Raw genomic sequence first — 24412 nt, 5'->3', positions numbered from 1 at the left:
GCCGCGGGTCGCACTAGTTAAATAACAGTGAGGACGTCGTGCAGTGCGGTCAGCGACCGCCGCACTTCCCCGTCGGATCAGGATCCCCACGGCTCCCGCAGTTGATTAACGCTCGAAACAACGCTTATATTATCCACGCTGTCAACGCTCGCCAAGACAATCGAAATAAGTCACGTTGTCCAGTGATTATTTCACTATTCAAATACGGACGTTACCCTTTTTAGTTTAAATATAACTGTTTGCTATACTATAATCGTTTAATATTGATATTAATTGAAATGAATGTTAAAATGTGATACTAAGCACAAAACTCGTAAACGGACTGGTCAATTCCGCTATTTTTAACATATTTTTGTCGTTCCCTGGTGTTAACGGTGAGAAAAAAATGTTATTAATTATTAATAGTGAGGAAAATAGAAAAAAAAACACATTTTTCTTTCCTATATAAACTCAACTCTCAAACACTGGATGTCAAACATGTCTACCATAAAGCATTATAATGGTATTATTAATAAATTCTCGCAATGTGCAACAGAAAAGTGTAATATATGTAAGTAATGGTGGGTTATTATAAAGATATTAAATCTATAAATAAAGTGATCACTCTGTAAAAAGATTTGTGTAAGTTTTTGGATTGCAGCTGACTATTAACTTATGGTAGAAGGAAGTCGGGGCAGTTAGTATGAAAATAAAAGAGATAAACTAGTACCGCGTTGACAAAAATATATTACCTCGTTGTTGCTTACATTAGACATCAACGCGTAAACTACGCAAGTCACTTGCGATTCGTTATTAATATTACTTGTTTTAATGTTCCAATTCGTAGATACATAAACTTTTTCTCAGCTTCTGATTAAAATTTTAAGTTGAATATTTTATAGTAATTTCTCTGATAAATTAAAAATAATATATAAATAGTGATTATCAGACAAAAATACATGCTTAAGTAGTAGAAATTATATATTACATAATGAATAATGGCTTAAATTATTTTTTTCGATTATTTTTTAGGTAAATATAATTTAAGACATTACATTTTATCTAACGCTTTCATATCAGTTTAAAAGGTTAATTAAATGATAATTAAGAATTTCGTGTAACACAAAAATGGTAATTGTTATGAAAACCATAAATTAGCGTGTAAAAAAAATAAATTTCTAATAATCTCACATTTCACGTAATTTAGGTAAAAGAGAAAATTAATCAGTCAATGTTAGATACATGATTTCACAAGCTCATGAAAAGAGGTTATGGTGGCAATAATTTTTAAGTAAAATAAGATAGCATCGAATTAATGATATTTAAATTAATAGTGAATGTTAAATAATACTGTTATTATAATACATTCAGAGTTTATAGTTTAATAAATTTAAAAGCAATAACATAACCAACTTGTTTGCAAATTGTTAAATTTTGTTATTAGATTTCTTAAGAATAAAATAATTTATTTGTTGTATAATTTTTACGGGTCGTCACTTTCATATCGGTCAAAGTGTAAGAAACACAAAGTATTTTTCCAGATAAATCGTATTAAAATTGGAACATCTGATAAGTAGACAACTCTTAAATTTTGTTTGATTTTCACATACCTATTTTTGGTTTCCGGAATCAAATATGTAGCAAGTGCTGTCATTGAACGTTATAATTATTATTTCATAAGGACAGAGCAAGGGTCATTACGGCGACCTTTGAGGGAAGCCTGTGCCTAGCTTTGAAAGTAAATACATACATATGTCTGCGCGACCCCGTTGTTGTTGACCGCACCTAATTAGGTGTTCACAAAAGGTGTGTCTATTCTATTGTGAGGAAGTAATTATTAAGGTTAAATGAATATTTGCAATTCTTATTGGCGCCTATGAACTATACGTGACCCACCGAAGGCACAAGGAGGTGAAAAAGTTGTCATTTGAAATACCGATATGTCCGATATGTTCGATATATTCTCTTAAGATGTTGTTACGCTATTAGTCGAATATGTGAAGACTCTCCCAAACTTTTGTTGCGTTGCGTTGTATTAGAAGGGTGTTGTAATCACCGTAATAATATTAGTGAGGTTGTTAAACCTGATATAGCAAATTCATTTATTAAATTCGGTAATTAAACCACTAGGATTGTTTTTCCGACAAAAATAAAACACATCTTTTAAAATTTATAACCATTACATGGAAGTAAAACTCTATAGTGCATAATAATAAGGTTCTGTTATTCTTTGGAGTTACAATAAGTGATAAGGAGTAACATATTTATAAAGTATCATCTATTGTTAGCAATATGTGTTGATTAAAAAAGCAGATAAACTGCCTCATGGAGGTCAAACGGTAGTTAATAAAGTCGTAAAAGTGTTTTTTTTAAAGATAACATCTTAGTTGCTTGCATTACTCTGAATTTCACTGTTTAATATGTTAAGATAAAAAAGTTATTAAATTCAATTTTTTTTTTGAATAAAGGACTTTTTCTTGATCTTCTTTTGTCCGGACAGGTAACATTACCGGGGTGTTCTGCCGTTAAAAATATTACACAAGCACACCTTTTGTTAGAATAAATATAAGTTAATATTTTAAAGCGATGAACACAAACACAGTTTTATGTACAATTTTATTTTAAAAACTAGAGCTGCTCTGCAAATTTGACGGTAGAGCACACTATTTACATTCAGATGAATAATTATTGTTTTCTTATTATGAAAAACTTAGTTAAAAAGTTTGTATAATACTTTAAAAATATTAGTGGTAGAACCATGGGTGGGTATATTTCTGATGGAAGAAAAATAAACATAATAATCATCGGGAAAATAAAAATAAAATTAATCACTATATAATGTGTGAGAATTTGTTGTATTTTTGTAAATAATATCTGTATTAATAAATTTCATAGAAATCTGAATCAGGTAAAATTTGGTAATACATTTTTATTTTTTGGGTTTAAAATTATTATTAAAAAATGTTCCTTTCTCCGTTAAGGTGAATCGATGTTATTTAGTAGGCGTTAACATTTTGACATTACAACTAAAACAGAGGAATAACAAAATTAAGAACGGATATTACTTCGAGAAAGTTGTTAAGATTGTATATGTTTTAACAAAAAGACGAAAATTGTGAATGTCGTAGGTCATGGAGGATATTTGAGGATATGTATTAATTACATCTATTCAAATTTGTGAAAAAATTCCACCTGTTAATTATAATAGAAATTACGATTTGTTTCAACATTCCATAAAGGTGGATTGACCTGTTTCCCCACTTAAAGTAATATGGTAATGTAATATATGCGTATCAGATATCATTGACTTTTCTCGTTAACATTCCGTTATTTTCTTATCTGTATAAATTATATCTGAAGAAAGTAGAATATATAAAAATAGTATGAATAACCTTTTTAATTATTTCAAGTTGCATTCATTGCGTATCATAAAGGTGATTCTCATGGATAAGCGTAAACAAACGCTTCTGTGAACATTGTTTTATAACATTACGGTAACATAAAAGATCAGTTAACGGTTATTAGATAACAGTAAATATTTCACAAACAGAAAAGGTGAGAAACGTAGATTTATTCATATTGTAATAATTATTCTTTTAGGTGCGGTCATTTCATAAATTTTTAAAGTTTTAAAATTACTTTCTTATGAAAAGAAAATAACATAAAATTTCATTGTATCATAGTTCTTTGTAGTATTCAAAAGTTGAAACTTCAATACATAATATGCCATGACACTTGTCAAAGAAAGGCTTTTGGACATGATGTTTTCTTTAAAATATGATCACGGTATTTAAAACTTTATTTATCGGAACAAATAACCACTAGTATTTAAGTAAGAATAATTTTAAGAATAGCTATATTTACATTGATTATTTGACATAATTATATCTATAAGATTTAACAATGATAAATTTTAATTAAATTTTATTTTGAAATTTTTATAGTTTTTACCAAATTTACCCTGAAAGATTATAAGTATTAAATTTTGAGACTTTGAACGTAGTAAGTTTAACGAAAATGTGTAGGTTTGGATGTACATTAGAAGTAAAGATGTTTCATTTTTGACGTAATGAAATTTTTTATTTTTTTTATTTTTTAAATTCACTGCTCCATTTTGCCTTAAATAGCGGACATTTTACTTGTAGATTTTCTACAAAAATTTTATTTACTTATTTACTACTATGATGTATTGTTGTTAATCAACGCAATAAAGATTCTATAATGTAATAAATTAGACTTGAATTTAAAGGCGCCGCAGTTATTATAAAGAATAAAGTCTCATTTGAAAACTGAATTATCTAAATTTCAAGGTAATGGATGCAAGCTTAGGTCTACGTTTATGTGGGTAGAACTCCTCATGTACAGTCAGGTTAATAATACTGAGGTAACCCAGAACAATAAAAAAATATGTTTTTTTACATATATTTTAGGTGTATTATTTAATCACCGCAGGTAATAATTATGTAAGTATTTGGTTGCTATAATATAATATGATAACATTTTAAACTCCTTGTCTCAACAATCTCAATTAATAAGAAATCGCAGAAACGAAATAAATTAGTGAACGTTGGTATAATTTATGACAATGTTCATTGCTTGTACCGGTTTTATTAGTTTGTGTTTAAAGGACGAAAAAAACAGAAATGGCGCTGTGATACTAATATAAAACCAAGTATGCAAAACCGATTATCATAAGAACAACTTCTTATGAAAAGTTACAAATTTTCAAGTTTTATTTGTTTAAATGTTTATGGTTTGTTCAAGAAAGAAAATTTATTATGGCATTAGCATTGATTATAGATTATTCTCTATTATATTATGATTCTTATTCAATTTACAGCAGTCTAGAATATCAGTATTAATTTATAACCAATTCACAAAATTACGTTGTTGCGAAAATAAAATTATATTTAATGACATGCGATAACCGAACTACGAAAGTTGTTAAAAATATTGATTATTAAATACTAGGGCTCGATATCATCTTATTTTTTTATTTTACCAGTATGTGACCAGACTTGTTACTCTTATTATCAGTACATAAATTTTTTTGCACAATATCCTGCGTTAACACATCTAGGCACATAGCTTCGATACATTTTATGGTACATATCAGTCCAGTAACTTCAGTAACGTCCGCATACCAGAACATAATAATGCTTAAGCCATGATTTTGACGATCAATTTATATAAACACGGGATTAAGAGTATATTACAAATAAAATAGACATTTAAAAGAACCGAATGAACGTATTTCTTTTTGTTTATGATTTTATTTTGTGTCCTTTGCTTTTGCTATAAGGAAATATTTCGTACATAAATACTATTTTGGGAATATAATAATATTAAAAAACATTTAAATAAATTTATGGATCAAAAATACATTTTTTGTTAAGCCTTTTTACTTTGAGTTCTGTTTTACTTCCACTCCATGTACATAGCTTGTATTCTTCGATCAATAACCCTAATGTATTGAATAGCGTGTATTTGTTTAGATTTAAAATTCTTTACAGTATTTGCATTTATTACGTAACCGCTTAAAAGCATTTGAATGAGTTATAGCAAAGTTTCTATACGGTAAAGAATATGCTAATAGTATCTGAAAACCTTTTTAAGGTTTGTTTTTAATTATCCGTCCGGTACCTGCGTTGCGTGGGCCACGCTGTCTTTTGTGGGTATAATTTTATAAAAGCCATTATTGCTAATCTTTTATATATCAAAACAATATTGCCAAGTTGAATACTTATAAGACCTATATTTTGACAATTTGCCTTTTTTATGAACTTTCCCTCAAACCCCCTTACGGATAGAATTTCGTAAAATTAATTCCTAGCTGATCTCTACTCAACAAAAGAAGTATTTTTATTAGATTTTAAGTTTATTAAAATTTGGTTCTATAAATATAGTGACGGGTCAGTACATTTCATGTAGATTTAACAAATCATGGAAAAACTTTCGTAATTTTGGTTTGATAAATAGTTATAACATACAATACATTTAAATTGCATTTATGCTTACATGTAATTTATAATTGCAATAATAATATTCTTCAAGTACCACAGAATGAAAGGCCTTTTCGCTATTTCTCACACTTCATTACTTAGCTGTTATTTCCCCGCTAAATAGCGTCTAGGACTGGGATAGCAGGAGCGCCGCGGGAGCCCTCCAAAGCGGACGGAATGTGCGCACAAGGTCATTGCGCCCTGCGCGGTCATGCACATACCCCTCCTCTCTCGTCGCGTCCGTCCCGCCTCTGTCCATACGCGCATCCACCACCACATCTAAACGATCAGCCACGGATAAAAGGGAAGCAACCGAACCGAAAGGCAATAGAAACCATTTCAACGTGATATATCTTTTATTTTCTTTCATTCTAAGGCCGCATATCGTCCCCGGCAATATTGTTCCTCGTTCTAACGCCATTTTCTGAGATTGTTACAACGAGAAAAAAGGCATTCGAACATCACTGGGGTGGATTTATGATGCGCACCGTGACCGGCATTTATCTTGATGCTTATGGCTTCAGTACCGCTCTCTGCGTTCAAACTGTCATTAGCTAGTTAGAATTAGTGTTTGAACATGAAAATTTATGGTCGCAAGCTTTCTTGTAAGAACAAAGTAACTTCATTGTACAATGTAGTCGCTAAATTCCATCGTATGAAATTTTTACAGCATTGTGCGAACAATGTTAGAAGTTCACGCTATCATTATTTATTTATGACCAGCAGGTAAATAATATTAGTTCGGCATACGTAGAGTATGTGATAAAAAGGCTATTACAACGTTTTACGTGACTGAGCTGTTAATAATAGATTTTTCATGAATCCTTATTATGTACAAAGAATAAATAAACTTTGAAAGTTATCTTTTGCAACAGTTGATAAATGTTAACCAATTTCTTAGCTCTTGGAAAATTATTTTCGAGTGTTCCTAATATATACAACTAAGGAATTAGAAATATATAATAAATATTGGTGCACATAAATAAGTGTACGTTTCACAGCTATGTAATTTTAATCTAGTAACATATTGCCAGGTATTTTAAAATACTAGCAAGCAAGAATTTTATATGGTTTATTTCGTATAGCTTTCAATTGTGTGCTTTAAAGCGAATTAGAAGGACATATATTAAACGAAAATGGTATTAATCACAAGGAATGTCAAATACATTTTTGATACGTATATAGATTTAATAACGTTATCGGATTGGACATAATACTATAAACGATATAAGTATACTTAATATTGATAGAAGTTTTTACAGTACAGAAATTATTAATATATGTTAAATGTGTTGGTAGATCTTTGTCATGTTATTCGTAATATTATTTAAAATGATTCAATATAGGTTTATTTAGATGATGCATGGTATTATTTTTAAATAAATATTATCTATTTCAAAGATTGAATTAAATTATGAAGTAAGAGGATTGGGAATACTTTAATATTAATACGTTGCTTCAATTCGTAGATAAACATCTGTGTGAAAAAAATAGTGATCAGCGATTTTCAATTTCTAATTAAAAATGTCAAGCCAGTGTAGTTACCTGTTAAAGAATTATTGCTATTTTTTCTCCAATAGACCTGTTTTGTTAACAAGCTATTCCTCACAAGACACGGCTAATGGGATCGCATTGTGTATAAATAAGTGCCTATTGAGACGTTACACGCTGCCTTCGTAAGCATGAGTGACAGAGTGAGAGTCTGTATGTCCGATTTACATATCATCGCCTCAGGTAAAGGAAATTTCTGCCACTTACAGTCGATTCCATTCGTGTTTCGCGGCGAAATGACCATATCACGGTAATGATAGCTAATCTTATAATTGACATGTCATGAGCGAGTAACCAGACGCACCGTTAGAGACAAGACAAATTATTGGAAATTGTTTTAAAGTTATAACTGTATCATATTCCTACAATATTTCATAAATTTCATTTAAATTTACTTGTGTGTTGTTGTTATTCTCATATTTGGAAATGGATTTAAATTTTTTACTTTCGTAAATTATAGCACAATTATAACGTCGAAAGTTTTTTAAACTTTTCGGTTGGTTTCTCACAGTTATATTAATAGAAGTTTATTATTGTGTACTTTTATCTACGTATAAAGTTGTCTATCATATGGACTAGTTCCCACAAAGTTTTTTAACTTTTCTTTTTCGCATGATGTGTTTAAAGTAATTTTAAATTTTGCGAAATGGTCCTTCTTTAAAAAAATCTTTTAAAACTTCTTTAATCAGTGCGTTATTCATAGAAATGTAACTTAGATTCATGTGAAGAGGCCTTAACAAATTGATCGTTGTATTTTATTAAAAGATAATAAAACGTACGCGGCAATAAAGTGAAACGCAATAATATACTTGTTATATCTGACCACCGTATCCCTAAGGGTACGCGTGACTGACTTCAATACAGGTATAATAACTGCAGATGACGTTCATTACCGCAGCCTTCCCTGTTCCGTCTATACATGTGTAACGACTGTAGTGAAGCAAAGAAAATTGTTCATAGTAAGCAACGAGTATACTTAAACAATTTCTTATTTCGCCACGGCTCCGTGCAATATTACGTTTGAAGAATTTCCTGGAGACTTTTCTTGATCTGATACTAAATTAGGCGAATCTAATTGCTTCATGCTAGATATGAAAAGGAAAGTGCGACGTAATTTTTCATTAAATTTACTAGAATGAATCACATTTTGTAATCATATTATACGAAAGATATAGTAAAGTATATTATTGAAGTAATTACTGTATATTCGTGCAGTCAGTGTTCTATACGAGATCTAATCAGATCTAATAAGGAGATCTATAGGTAAACGAAAATACCAGCGGATTGGTATGTAAAACAGGTAGTGGCCACAAACCGCGTAAAACAGACAGCCAGTGGGTCTTATAGATTCTGAAGTGGAAGGCGAAGGATGTACGGCCACAAGATGAACTAATGTTAAGGTCCTTGGAAGACATTGGATGCAGGTTTCCAACCGTTCACATTGGATCCTAAACCAAGAGGGTGATCTATATTTAGCAGTGGATGTCCTAATAATGATGTTGAATAATGCAACTCATAAACATTTATATCGAACTGTAATTTTAAAGTTATGTAAAGTCTTAAAGTTGTATTAATATACATAAATTAGTTTAGAGCATAATAAAATGTTACTTAAAAAAGTTTTATTGTATCTTGTGTATTCATTTAAAAGATAACTGATTAAAATAGCCTTTGTTTCCTTTGTATGGTAGTGTTGTTGTTTTTTATAAGAGACTTATAGCCAACAACTATTTGCAGTCTGTATTTGAGAACATGCAGGATGCCTGTCCTACGGCGCCAGTAACTTGAATTTATTATAGCATCCCTACAAGATTCAAGCGATTAGCGAGAAAAGTCTCGAAATATACGAGAACAAATAAAAGATAATAAGATATTTCGAAATATTTAATTCGTGTTTAAAATATTTGTTTGTTTATTTACACGCAAAAAATAATAACTTTATTCGTTTTAATTTTCAGTATAAAATGTAATTAAAAAAAAAACTTTTTAAAATAAATATACAATACAACAAATTTATTTAATTTCAATACATGATATTTTGTAGATCTTTCTTACAGATAAATCTTTGTTTAATAGTCTAAAAAAGTTTGGATTTTATATTAAAATTCTTAATTTTAATCATTGTAAAGTTTTTCGTAAATTCTCTCGTAGAATAAAACTCTTCAATATTAAAATTTTATTTATTTTTTATCGTAAAGTAGACCAAACAAAAATTACTACACAAATGATTTATCATGTAAACAGGGCTATCAGTTTGCAACTCACGCCTCGGAAACTTTCTTACTCTGTTGATTCTTAACTAGAGACAGCGACAAGACTCGGTGTTTGAATTCCACTGTGAGATGCTTCTTTTAGATAAGTACGCGATTTGAAGATGTAAGGTAAAAAGAAAATCCTTTTTGTTTATATCCGTTCCTTGCGTATTTTTAAATACATTTAAAAATGGAAAACATATATTTTAAGTAATACAAATAATATCAATAACTAAAATAGCAAATTAAAATGTCTTTAAATTTTTACAATTTTTTTGACTAATAATACTTCAATAAAAGTAATTACGGCCATAATATACGAAAAGTAATTTAAATATTTAAAAAAGTTGAAAGTATTTTAAATCGTAAATAACGTAGTTTAAATTTTTATGTTACGGTTCTGCCATCTTGATGTTACGTGGATATTTATTGTGGCCGCGATTTCATACACCATTGGAAGTATGAATAAAAATAAATGTCTCTTTAAAACAATTGGATTTTGGTCGAGATTCCTGTTTTATCTTCATATTATGTTAGTAAATTCGTAACTGTATATGTATCGTTGCGAAGTAATCTAAAAATCTTCGCAATATTTTTGTAGCTATCAACATCTTGCAATCGCGAACGGTACGTGAAAGTACGTATGTAATTCACACGTATTCGAAAACTGATGGCCCAGTTGGTGCCAATAATTGGGTCAGGCGAGCAACCTGCCGGCTTGCTCACACGCATTGTCTTGCTCGCAGCCTGAGAAGTACCGTTATTGCTCGGTCAAGTTCGTCCCATTGTGACGTTGCTACTTTGTGACATACCAAATTACTACTGGCGCCTCTGATTATAATAACACTACCGTAATCAGAATTCGATTGTCATTTTTTAAAATGAATTTCACGGTCACAGTTTACTGTTTAATCTCGCATTATGACTATAATATTAAAGTCACTGACTTGAAAATTATGTATTTTGATGGGTGTATTGACTTCAAATTTGCATTGTGCCGTTATTAAAATGTCTTTCTTCTATTATTATTTGCACATATTATGTATAATAAATATGGCTGAGAGGAAAAACGAGATTTTAGTGAAGTTGAGAATGTCACCTAAAGCTTTGAATCAGTGCTTTGCTTTGCTTTGCTATTATTAAATATTATAGAGAGATGCTCTCCGTTTTACGAATCTGATTTATTATTTGACAACTCAAGTATTCAATGACTATAAAACGCTCTTCAACGTATTAAATATATATATTTGTTGTATATATTAAATATATATATTATAGAGTGAAATTTCACTTTAAAAATTACAAAAGCCTCTTTTAACGGCTAACTACATAAGTAAACATGCATATGACTTTCTGATATTTTTTTTAAGAAAATATTGTTTTATTAAATTTACTTAAACGAAAATATACAACATATAGCAGTCGAGGTAGATGCTTAATAGTAATTTTCCTATTTTAATCCAATTTTCCTATTTTAATTAAATTTTAAATCCTTGTATAAGTTTTATTACTATTGTTTTTCATCACTGAAGGTAGAGTAAATCTTAAAACCTTTTGCCGGATTCGATGACGAACTGTTTTCATTCGGTTCTGTCTCCTACTTTCGTTAGGTCAGCAGTAATAAGAAGTACTGTAATAGACAACTCGACCAGACCAGGGGCAGGTGATCGTCCGCGTGGTCTTTTCTCCGTCTACCTTCCATTCGATCAGTAATTTGATGAAGTTATCTGGTTGTCTGTAATGTTGTTAAAATAAGTTGAATCATTGGTGGTGTATTGTGAAGGGCATAGTCGTGATATTAAGTTAAAAGACGATAAACTTGTTGATGCGTTTTGCTTGCTTATTAAAAATAATTATAAAATAGAGAAATAATACTATAGCGCCAACGCGTTAGTACGTACTAAATATACTAATGAGATTATATATAAACTGATATTAGCTTAATATTTATTATTTTTTATTTTACAGTAAAAATAATTTTTAAAACAATCCGCATTTTAATTCAGTGATAACATAAAAGAAAAGCTCATTTTAAACAACCACAACTTTCCTGCATAGTGATTATAAGTCGATAACTATTGTATGGTTCATTTGTAAATTTTTTAATTATTTTTTCGACCTATACACGCAGCAACTGTTTCATGAATAAAATGACTGGTTTTTCTACGTTTCGCACCCTTTCTCTACTATAAATGTGATCATTATCAATGATTAACATAATTATTTAACGATAACAAGCGACATAGCCGATTGATTTTCTGAAGATAAATTACAAAAAAAACTTTATTAAACCAATTTAACATCTATTTGTAGAACAGTATTCTCAGTATATTTAAGTTAAATATGACCATAAATTTTCTTAGCTTAATGGTGTCATTTACTTATATCAACGTTTATTATATGCAGCTTTAAATTGCCGTACAACCGGAAATTCTTACAATTTTCCTCTTCCTGTAGTAAGATTTTATGGTGGAAAATGAATATATTTTGATTTAATGATAACAGAATGTTGAATGTAACTGTTAAATTTGTCTACTAATTAATGGAATTGAAGTATGTTACATATTTTTATAGGAGAACTAAAAGAAGAGATGTAACATGTTATTTGCGGTGTCGGGGGCCGTGTACGGTGTCGGGGCTGATGACCCGCGTATCAGGTTTAAAGAAGGCTTAAGATTGCAATGCAGTTGCGTTCACCTTCATCTACCAGACTTCTCCCCCTAACCAAATCTTAAAATTATCCTTCCAGTCCGATTTTGAGTTTTGGAATTGAGCTGACCTTCGCTTTTGACAGACATAAATCTTTCAGCGGGTTATAGTGAGATATCGTTGTTATACCTCTCGTTCTTATCTCCACCGTTTAGATCACTATTAATTTTTACCCGGTTATTTTGTTGACCAGATCGTAGTACTTGTGCACCTAGTGTGATGTTTGGTATTTGTATCGGTACTTGTTTTCTAGGTAACAGTATATTTTATTAGTAACAATTTTTAATGTGGTGATAAAGGAATAATTCCGGTCTAAAAGACATCACCGTTAGCTAAGATAGGATATGCGTTTCTATACGATGGTAAAATAAAACAACAAAAACTTTGTGAAACAATGTTAAACTCTTTATTAGTTATTGTACTGGACAGGTTAATATGTATTACAAAAGCTATCACGTTCCGCTTATTGAGAGCATGGGAATAAATTTGTTTTATGTGAAACTTGACTATGTGAATCGATTCCATTTACATATATTACGTGTAATGAGTAATGGTAGCATAGCGATAGAGGACTGTGACTTGCAATCGTAGGTTGCGGATTCAATTTCCGAAAAACAATCGTAAAAATTTACACTTTATGTATTAATTACACAGAATTGTGATTAAGGACTCACTGCGTTCACCAACCCTCCTTACCAGGCATGGTAATTTTTGTATTATTAATTAAGGATATTTGTAGAAATGATCGCAGCAAATGACAACAGTAAAGCCAATATCAGAGCGCGTTTGCAACCATGTATTATATGAAGCATATTATTATAGAAGAGCTCAATCTGATTAATATTTCTATCCATTTGAGTTCATCTTTTACTCTCATCTTGACCTACGTAAGATGATTTACAGAATATATATATGAATAAATTAATATTACTGACATTTTACATAATACACTTCTTCACTTGTACAAGAAATTATTTTTGTTCTATTGAAAAAAGAATGATTTTGTAATTAACAAATAATAATAGTAAATAAACGAAATCACGGGTAAAAGACGCGTCATGGGCGAAATAGTAAAGTAACTCACTAAACATGAAAGGATCTCGTAAAGTCGGTTACACCGTTAAATTGGACAATTTGTGAGCTCATGGTGTAGCCATACGGTGGCTGAAGCGCTATCGCTGATCTAACTGTTACTACAATTATGCCATACAAAAATATGTCACTTTACTCTTAATTGTGTCCCGTTGTGACATTTATCTATATATAAGCTGTTTGCATTTGTTTACGGCTCAGATTCTATATATAAGCTTTTATGTACAAAGCACCAAATATAAAAAGATAACAACATTTTCTTAATCATACTTTCTTATTCTCTTTGTTTAGATTACTTTAGATATTCTGATAGACGTCCACTGTAAGGCTGATGACAGGTTCAGCGATTTCCCGTGACATTACTCATATCGTCGGTCTACATAGTGGGAGGCCTACCTATAGCGCGTCTACCAGCTCGTGGTCGCCACTCGATAGCTTTTTGGCCTCAACAGCCATCGGGTGAAAGAGCAATGTGCTCCGCCCACGGCAACTTCACTTACCATAATTAAAAGTTTACACATTCGCTATCTGAGCTTTTCAACAGATCCAAGTAAGTCCAATGCGAATTGATAACACGTCATAAGCTTTTCTGGTTTTTCTTCCTGGCAAATACTGATTCCCTTACAACGTTTTTCTTCATCACCTGTGAGCAATAGCGATGTTATTCAATTCACAGAGTGTGTACTCATGCTGGAATCGACATAGCGACTTGTGATCGCAAATAACAGTGCTCAACTACGAGGCTTCAAGCGATTATTAGTGTACAAAACGTAATAGACAAATACATAGAGATATTTTATCCCTCGCGAGTGTCTCACCCGGACTTATATTACAAATAGTGAGATCATAGTATTAAATCAACGTGAAAAATATAATAAGAATTTTGGTAGTCAGAATATGTTTTTCTGTTTTTACTAATATTTACCAAAATATATTATCGCTTTATAAATTAATGGTGCATCAATTATTTACATGGTTATAATTACATGGTAAATATTATAGGGAATTTTTCGTAGGTGAGAAATATTACAATTTCTGTGTGCATTTGTATTTTAGCGCAAGGTTCCGCAGTGAAAACATCTGGGCTAAGGTATTTATTGTTTTGCGGTCGACTTAAAGGTTAAATAACGTTACCCTAACTCCTCTTGTTGTTTGATCTATAGTACAGACTACCGTTTATTTGCGTAAACTTTGCGTCAATTTTGTTGACAAAATAACGTACGTTTTTGTTTATTTCCTTACAGTATGTCAGCGTGTCAGATGTAATTTAAAAAAAATAATAATCGTAACGGTAAAACATGAAAGTTTTTCTGGTTCATAAAATTTAAAGTGTAATGCGCTATGATGGCAGCATTACTCGCGAAATTTTAACGCTCATGGCACATAATAGTTAATGCTCTTATGGTTAACCGTTGAAACGGTTAATATTCAAACATTAATATATTTATATATGTTTAGGTTACTGTTGGAATACAGTACATATCTAGTTTGATACTTTTCTTCATCGATATTTTAAGGAATTTATTAACAACACATCATTTTTATTATTTGACTATTAAATAAATAACTTATATTAGTCCATTATTATTCTCAATATTTATGGCTTTAAAGTACGGGAGTGAAGACCACGGATCAGCAAGCACAGCATCAGTCGTCCACCCACACGGTGGACAAAGGACCATGTTAAGGTCGAAGATGCTGAAAGCAGGTTGCTTTTCTTACTCTACTATCGGAAATTTATGGAGGAATTCTCCAGCACCACATTTCAAAGGGTTTTTAGTTCTCCCTACCATTCTTATTTCCGCGTCGTAAAGCGACACCGAAAATATTAAAGACGTTGCAAACGGAATCTTTAGTTCGTAAGTTCTATTTGATGTTGTATATGTTCAGATTTTTATTATCAGTTATGCCGACTTCTTACAATATTTCTCTGTACCGTGAGTAAGTAGTATTCACGTTATAATTCACACAAGTTCATGCCTGCCGGGGATCGTAATACATTTTTTATTCCTTCGGCGATATATGAAAAAGTAAAAACCGGATTTCAGATTGTCTTATTTGGTGTGAAATGGTGCCTTTTGAGAAAGTACCCCAAATTTAAGTAGCACTACGCGTAAAAGTGCAATTAGTTGTTCTTTCGATTAAAACATGATAAAACGTCCGGCTTTATGTCTTTTGATTGCTTTAAATCAATGTTACAAAAAAATTACGTTCGGTATGCGAGGAGTGAATTGGAACATTTTAATGGACGTGTTAAATCGAGCAGAATGTTACAAAGCGGTCGAAAGCTGACCAATTCATTAAACATGCTCAAGAACGAATTTAGTCTTTCTCTGTAAAGAGTGTTTAACAATCGCCTTACTTTCACGTTTAAAAGGTGTTCATTCATGAACTCGATCAAAAGGCTAGTGAAAGCGATATTGCGAATTCAAAAAAAATAAATAATGAAAACGCGCGAGCTTTTCTGTTAACTTTCTTGCACCTTCGTTGAACCAGATTCCTTTGAAACGAATCACGTATAATTTTACATAAAAATGCTTCTCCAAACAGAAATCGTTTTTTCTTCGTTTGTTACAACTGAATAGTACACAAAATTAAAGGTTTAAATAAACCATAACGCTAAAAAACATTTGAATCTTTTATAGTAGACTTATAAAGAAAACGTTTCTTTAGACGTGATGTTACTATTCTTTGTGGCTAAGGAAATTGTGTAAAGGCAAAAGAAATATTTAAAATGACTACGAATTGGTGTAGTAATCACAAAGGTGTCGATTTATAAATGAAATTTATTATTGCTGTATGTAAATATTTATGTATAAATACAAAATTACTTTTATAGAAGATAAAATTGTTTATTACGAAGAGAGTTAATGTAGTTTCATTATAAATTATTCGTAATTGATTGTTAATTTTTTTAATCAAAATTTCGAGTTGTTCACTGCTGAAAACAGGTCTCAATTGATTTCCAACAATACCGATTGGAAGCGGCTTGCATCCAACATTTTCTGAGGACCTTATCAAAGTCCTCCTCGTGAGCGGTCTGCGTTGCGCTTGCCGGTTCGTGGTATTCACTTTAGAACTTTAACCCTTCTTTGCATGGTGATGGAAATTTCCATCATAACATTTAGTCAACAAAAAAAGATACTCAAAACCCTTGTAACGTAAATTTGTTGTTGCTCGCAACTTTTTAAGCGACTATTGCGTACAACAAAACGCGGTTGTCGAAAAATAGCAAAGGTCACTGTGAATTACCAGACCTAGAACTTGTTATGTTGCTGTTTGTTGAGACTGGAAGAAAGGAGCGAGATTTTAAATTGTTTTATGGAAATAAACGGAGATATAAAATACAATAAAAAATGAAAATGAGTGGAAAAAAGGTTTGTTTTCATGTTTTTGTTATTTTATGTACAATTTATATCAAAACACTATAAATTAATTTCTCAAAACGTTGTGATAGAAATTTACATCACTATGCAGTAACTTCACTTGTAATGTATGGGAATTTTTTTTTGTAAATGTTTATTTTATGTTGTTTTTTGGGGAAACTTGAATGAAAGAGATATTGCAGATTATCTTTGTAAGTTATAAGGCGGTTGGCTCTCAGAAGATGGTCTTAATGACCAAGATTACGATGATGAAAACCACGATGCTGATGAAATTATAAGTGTTGCAGGAGGAAAATGATGATGACAATGTGGATGAAACTGCTGACGTTGAACCTCCTCTTGTAAAACCAGACGATCAAGAACCCTCTCACACATCAAATTCATCTAATTTGCAGTCTTCATCCAGTTTTCCATTTGACAAAAGAAACTTGATTTGGAAAAAAAGGAATCTGGTGTGTGACACAGATAAAATTACTTTCTTGGGGAGTTCTGCTGCTTCAGGTGGTCTATCACACCTAGAAACTCCATATCAATGTTATAACCATTTTATCACTGAAGATTTTATCAAAACATTATTAAAGGAGACAAATTTATGTAAAAAACAGAGTAATCCCAGTTCATCTATATCATTTACAGAATATGATTTGTATAAGTTCATTGGTATATTATTATACATGCCAGTAATCAAATTTCCTAGCACAAGATCATACTGGTATACATACTGATATTACTTGTCCGTTTATTGTCCAAGAATACAATAAACATATAGGAGGAGTAGATCTTGTGGATAGCTTTTTGGGCAGAAATCATATAAAAATGGGGTCTAAAAAGTGGTATTTGCGTATTTTTTTCATCTATTTGATCTTGCTATTATAAACTCTTGGATTGTTTATAAAAAAAAATGCTCAAGAAAGTGATGAACCTAAAAAGAGTCTGCTTACAATAGGCCAATTCGGAAATGAATTGTCCTTTGTGCTATGCAACAAAGGAACCATCAAAGCAGCTAAAAGAGGGCATCCTGGTACCAGTGTACTAGAAGAAGAATTACAATCAAAAAAAGAAAAGGTTCTCCAGCTCCACCACCTCCAAAAGACATACGAAAAGATGGTGCTGAACATTGACCAAAAGTAGGTGGGTCACCCCGGTGCAAATTTCCCAAATGTAAAGGCTATTCTACAATTTCGTGTAATAAATGTGGCGTCAATTGGTGCTTAAATAAAATAATTATTGTTTTTTGAATTATCACTAAGAATAAAGAAGACTAAGTAAACAACTTTTTTTATTTATTTAGTACCGGGCTAAATATGTGAAACTGCATGATGATGTAAATTTCCATCATATTGTTTTTTACATAATACATATTTTTATTCACACTAGGATTTTTTTTAATATTTTTCCTTTAATCTAGAGCATTAATTACATCACCCTGATTTATTTTAAAAAAATAGTAAAAATCATGCAAAGAAGGGTTAAGTCTCCATCGGACTCTGTGGCTATCTATTACGCGCTATACTTGACAATTGCCATTTAAACTTGCCAGTCCGCTAGGCTGTCTGTAACTTTTGTTTGAGAGAGATTTAACGGTAGTAGTTTAATTCGCATTGTTTGCCGCATGCGCATTTATCAGCTGGCGGGTGGTGGTGCACTTTATTGCACGACTACGACTGCATGTGCGGAAGTGGCTAAATATTGGTCCTTTTCATACTTATCAGCTTATCATTATCGGTATTAATAGATATTTTTTAGTTTAATAAAATGTCTATAATTTTATGTATGTATTTTGTTTCAGGTAGAGCTTCGACATTATGTTGGGCAAGGCGCTGAGCCTGGCGCCTTTAGCGCTTCTTCTTTTACAAACGACCTCCGTGCTTAGTAAGTTTATAAATTATTTTTTTTATTTTACTTATTAATTATTTTTGAGACACAAACAGGACAATTATACACACACACACACACACACACATACACATGTAAATACATAAAAAAAATATATAATTAAAGGCAGTAAAGGTAGACAAGTGAAATTTATATACATAATAAGAATACCGTAGTTTCAAATTAAGTAAAATGATTGTAAACGATAAAATAAATCATTTTATGATAGGTAAATAATTTTTAGAGCTAATTACTCTTAGACAAATGGTAAATGTGTTTTGAGTATGATTACTTCTTACATGGGGCAATTTAAAGTAGTAAAGTTTCCTAGAATTTACTAGAATTAAATTATTATTTATTATACATAATCAATCTAAGCTTCTGCAATATAACAATATGTTTTGACTTATGTCGAGCGTTTTGACGTATCTGGTATCGAGTACTAAGAAAATTATTTTTACAATTAAAATATATATCTCGAATGTAATAAGGGTTGATAACTTTGACAATGGTTATTTAAGTTGTATATGCAACTTGCAAATACTTTTGATGAGAAGTATGTATAAATTTATGTTTATTAGTAATACATATCTATAAATATTATAACAACACACGATACAGCAGTGGTAGCCCAGCAGTAGAGAACTGAGACTTGTGATCGTATGTTGCGAGTTCGATTCCTGGGATTTAATCTTATATAATTCACATGCATTGTTTATATAGGATTGCCACTGCTAGCAAACAAATTGTCAGAGATTGAGCAGCAACGCTCGCTGCGTATCGTAACACCATACTGCGATTATGGTTTATCTTCCTATAGAAATAGTTGGGGGAAGCCTATGTTTTGCAGTGGTCGACTATGGGCTGAAATGAAGGCGAATACGACACACGATACAAATGCTAAAATGAATCAGATCTAATTTAAGAATTACTTCAAATGAGAGGAAACATTAAAACAAGAACCTTCTCTTTTAGGTCGAATCGCATTTGAAAAATTGACCGATGTCGACTTCGCCGGTACAGCGTATTATACAGTACGCAACTTGTCACTGTACGAATGCCAAGGTTGGTGCCGAGAGGAGAACGATTGCCAAGCAGCTGCCTTCAGGTATGATTTTTTTCTTTATGGTGTTATATCCAACGTGTAGAAATTAGTATTACGTGTCAAGAAATAAACTTTTTATCATGCCGATCACTTAACGCTCATTAGTTGCAATCGTCTTTAGAATTCTCGCAAAATGTATTCTGGTTTGTTAGGTTTTATTTTTAAATTGACTCTAGACGGACTTTACTTTTACAATCTTCTTATTTTAATAGATAATCAGACGAATAACGGCCAGCATTTTAAATGCATTCTGTATCAATAATCATTTTTGCAAATAGAATATCTAATCTAAAACACGACTCGTCATCCATTGACTGATTGTGAAAATAATAATGATCTACGTATCGTATCTATCTCTGATCACGAAGCTCCTGACCTGAATGTCACAGATAAGAAATAAGATTGACGTGAAGATTCACTAATTCACGTGACTTGAACTTTTTAGCGAACGGCACTAGGTCAATTCTGACCGTTCATTGCAGTTGGATCAGATGGATGGAATGTATGTTAGTTTTCTACGCGTGCGGTTAAGGCGTTCCAATGTCACGGTGTTGGTTAATAACAATGCGTCCAAGAACCGCTCACCACAAACTGTGTAAAAGCGGAAACCAACCTCGATGCGCTCCAAATTGGATAACAGTAAAAGTGATCGCATACGTTTGAAGAGATTATTGCCGGCGAACTACTTAAGAGCCGTTCTATAGATTTCAAGTCGTTTGGTGGTCAGGTGTAAACATTAATCGGAAAGTTTCTTCCTGTTGTTATTTCTATCTTGTAGTTATTCTATCTATATCTGTACATAGAAAACAAATGCTATTAAATAAGCGTTAAAAATATGATGGACTTACTTATATGACATGAATGTAAGATGTTTGATAAAGTAAATTAACATGATAAGACAATTTTCTTGACGTTATTGACGACCCTTTTAAAGTTAATATTTATAACATGTCAAAGCCTGAATTGTTCTAGTGTTAACGGCCATCATATCACATTTTGTTATAGCTTGCCATGAATTATGCATTATGATGCGACAAAACTGGATTAAGACATAAAGGTTCATTTTTTTATCGTAACATTTTATCATTTTAACAGCATAATGTATTCATATCCTTTTCATTGAAAAAACTTTACTAGTGTTTTTAATGTAAAACAAACTAGTCGTAGACATAATTTTTAAATAACATAATCATTGTAGATATTGGCGGTGATTAATAGCTTTTACTTATCAGACTTATATTGATTTTTTAAAATCGTATAAATATTTTAAATAGTATTATGCTTTAATAAGAGACAAATTTATTAAATTACTTAAACAAATTAATGAAATATTTATGAAGATAATGAATGGTTTACGTTACTAATAAAAAATGAAATAAATTTAGCTAAAATTATTTTTCTTAATTGCACATTGGTTTAACATTAAAGTTAGGCTTTTAAGTTTATTTTGACTTTGACTTTGACTAATATTTTACATATTTATTGATAAGCACACCGGTTTTTCCGATTGTATTACGAACCTATTATATTGTTGCAAGAATAGGTTTATTAAGAAAAGTCTAACATTGTTACATTTTACGAAGCCAAACTGAAATAACAGTTAACTAGGTTCTTAGCAATCAGAATGAATAGTATAGATTGAAATCAGTTTGATGTTCGATTTAACATCTGGTAGGCAGGAATTCAATTAAAGTAGACGCATTTCTAATTTCGCATTGTACAAACATCGTATCTTAAATCTTTCTTTCAAAAAAAGACAGAGCAAGAGAATTGATCGGCTACCTTTTTAACAATCGTTAGCAAATAACCCAAAAACTTTGTTCCTATTTCGATATATTGTAATTTTAAAAGTTTTGTGATATGTTCTTACTACAAATACTATATTATGAATACTTTTTCTTAATTATGAAATCATTTTAAAGAAAATTAGTTATATTTATTTAAGAAAAAAACCCACGATCAGTTGACTTTTAATATAATGTAAGGTTACGAGACAGGTGTTAGATTCTTGAAATGTTTTAAGTTCAAAAGAAAGAGCAAAAACTTAATTATGTTGTAGAATAGTAGTCATTATTGCAGAAATAGACCTAGCTCGTCTAGTACTTTTTTAAAACCTGTTTTTAACGAAGTCTTTAATGTACTGAAAGATTTAAAAGTCCTTAGGATCGTTACGTTTCTTATATTCATATAATGACTTATTATTGTGGACTTAATCACTAACAGGCAACCGTGAATGTTATACTCCTAAGAAAAACATAACAAAACAGCATATTCTTTATCTATAAATTTGTAAGGTACATGCCAACCATGAAATCGTGATGAATTCGCGTAATTGATTATAGTTTAGATATTTTATGAAATAAAGCATATAACCAAGGTCCACGTTACCCTACTATTAATAAAGAGATTATAAATTAGCAAACACTAGATTATATGAAAAAACACTTATAGTGATTATTAAAAAATCAATTCAACAAAAAACTAAAGCTTTTTAACCCTATGAACACGAATTAATAACGCTAATTTCGACTTTACGTTGTGTTTATTGTTATCAGAAATCAGTTAACGTGCTTTACATAGTTTATTTATTTATTTATTTATTCCTTTTATGATACATCAGCAACTGTATGATTTATTATGAAATAGACAAACGATAAAGTACAAATGACAATGTTAATGCTAATGGCGATTTCTTCTATACAACAATTGGATGGACTTGACTAAAAAGATAAAATAGAGCCTGAATAATGCCTATTCAAATTTAATGATTTCTTTTAATAGAATGTACATATGATACATATTTATTAAAAAATTACGTAATATTATAATTCATAAACTACACTGTTGTAATACAATATAGACATACTCAGTGATAAACAGAAGTATGCATCTCTACTTGTCTTTCTAGTATTTAAAATACTAAAATTACAAGTTGTTTAATACTTAGTAACACTAAATGTATTATTACACATTTGAAATAGATGATTTAATAATAAAAATAAGTTATGATTTGACTGATTGATCAAAATGTATTGAATAATGAACAATGATAAAAATATCGATACGTGCTTATGACTATCGTACGCCAGCCGATTGTCTACTACGATGCTTAGCGGACCTCCAAAGCGCCGGCAATCATGACTTCAATTACTGTAAATGTTGCTTCGGCTAAATTGCAGCACGAATGTTTTGTCTACTTTTGATTTATAGTTTTGTACAGCATCTAAAAGTGGAGTGCGAATGTTGAAATTTCAACCAATAAGTCACTCAAGATCAATCAACATTCTTAAGATTACCAGTTTTTTTTTATATTTTTAAATCGAACATTCCAAATTCGAATAACGCCATGTTAAAAATCATTTTCTCACATAGGGCACAAGGACGTTTCCAAAACGCTTTGTATTTTTTTGGCATTATACATAAAACTTTCTATGACATTTGCGTTGTTATAATCTGTTTATAAAGTTTTACAATAAATTATCTGTTCAGAAATAGATACATAAAGAAAAAAATATCAAAATTTATTACTTACAGCAACAGAGAGGATTTTTTTCTTAATGTTATAAAACTTATTTCTTGTTAGAAAATAATAAATAATACATTTCGAGATCCATATCTAATGAGATTAGATGTGAATAATTTTTTTCTACACCTTCATTGGAAATCCGTTTACTGGTTGCATTTTATTGATCAATAAACTGTTATTTAAAATATTTTATACTAATTTACTCAGAGTGAGTATTCAGTTGAGTCTGAAACTAGATTGGGTTTATGTAATGTTTTTAGATTTAATTTCATTCATATCATAGAGAACTGGACAATAAGACAACGTAACAGTAAGATAATTTTGTTAGTATCTGTGTCCAAAATGTGTAGATTTACGTAGTACAACTAATTTCATTTGCACTTTACGGAAATAAACTGATTTTTGTTACTGATGATTTTTATTATAGCTAAGAACCATTTTTTTAGGATCATATACTCTATTATCAATACTGTTTTATCAGTGGATCTCCGTCTTTTAGAAGTGATTAATCATTGCATGAAACGCATATATTTATCTTTGGCGCATTAGACTTGTCTGTCAGTAAAACCGCTTCAATTTAATTACTAATTTTTATATGATAACACGGTTCGGAAGATTTATTGTTGTGCTTACTAAACTAAATACGATGTTATTAGTTAAAGGGCTGTGAATGCATTAATCATAAATTCTTCGTGCCACCGTGTTTACAGCTACATTATCAATATTATTATCAGATACATCGTTTTTACCGTTAAGAAAGTATAATTTATTTTATATGCCGTCACATAATAGCAAGGCCGCATACACACCATATTTTTATATAGGAAGGCGATAGAAACACTCTATTTGAGAGTTTGCGGTGCGGTTTATGACGATAATGTTGCTGAGGTGCGAACGCATGGAAATGTTTATTTTTGTCATTTTAAATTAAGTTC

General features: G+C 30.8%; 1 protein-coding gene across 1 annotated transcript in view; it reads left to right on the top strand.

Annotated features, from left to right (window-relative positions):
• Window positions 1-24412, top strand: part of tyn (trynity) — a 55603-nt gene that overhangs the window by 9078 nt on the left and 22113 nt on the right. The window contains exons 2-3 of the mRNA XM_068772549.1: window positions 18761-18843; window positions 19822-19954. Coding sequence (XP_068628650.1) covers window positions 18777-18843; window positions 19822-19954 — 200 coding nt within the window. The 5' untranslated portion in view covers window positions 18761-18776. The remainder of the gene's footprint in view (window positions 1-18760; window positions 18844-19821; window positions 19955-24412) is intronic.

Source organism: Battus philenor, unplaced genomic scaffold, assembly GCF_028537555.1.
Source record: "Battus philenor isolate CCGP_79_NKW_IND1 unplaced genomic scaffold, ilBatPhil1.0.hap1 SCAF_5, whole genome shotgun sequence".
Lineage (NCBI taxonomy): Eukaryota > Metazoa > Arthropoda > Insecta > Lepidoptera > Papilionidae > Battus > Battus philenor.
This window is presented reverse-complemented; position numbering and strand designations above follow the sequence as displayed.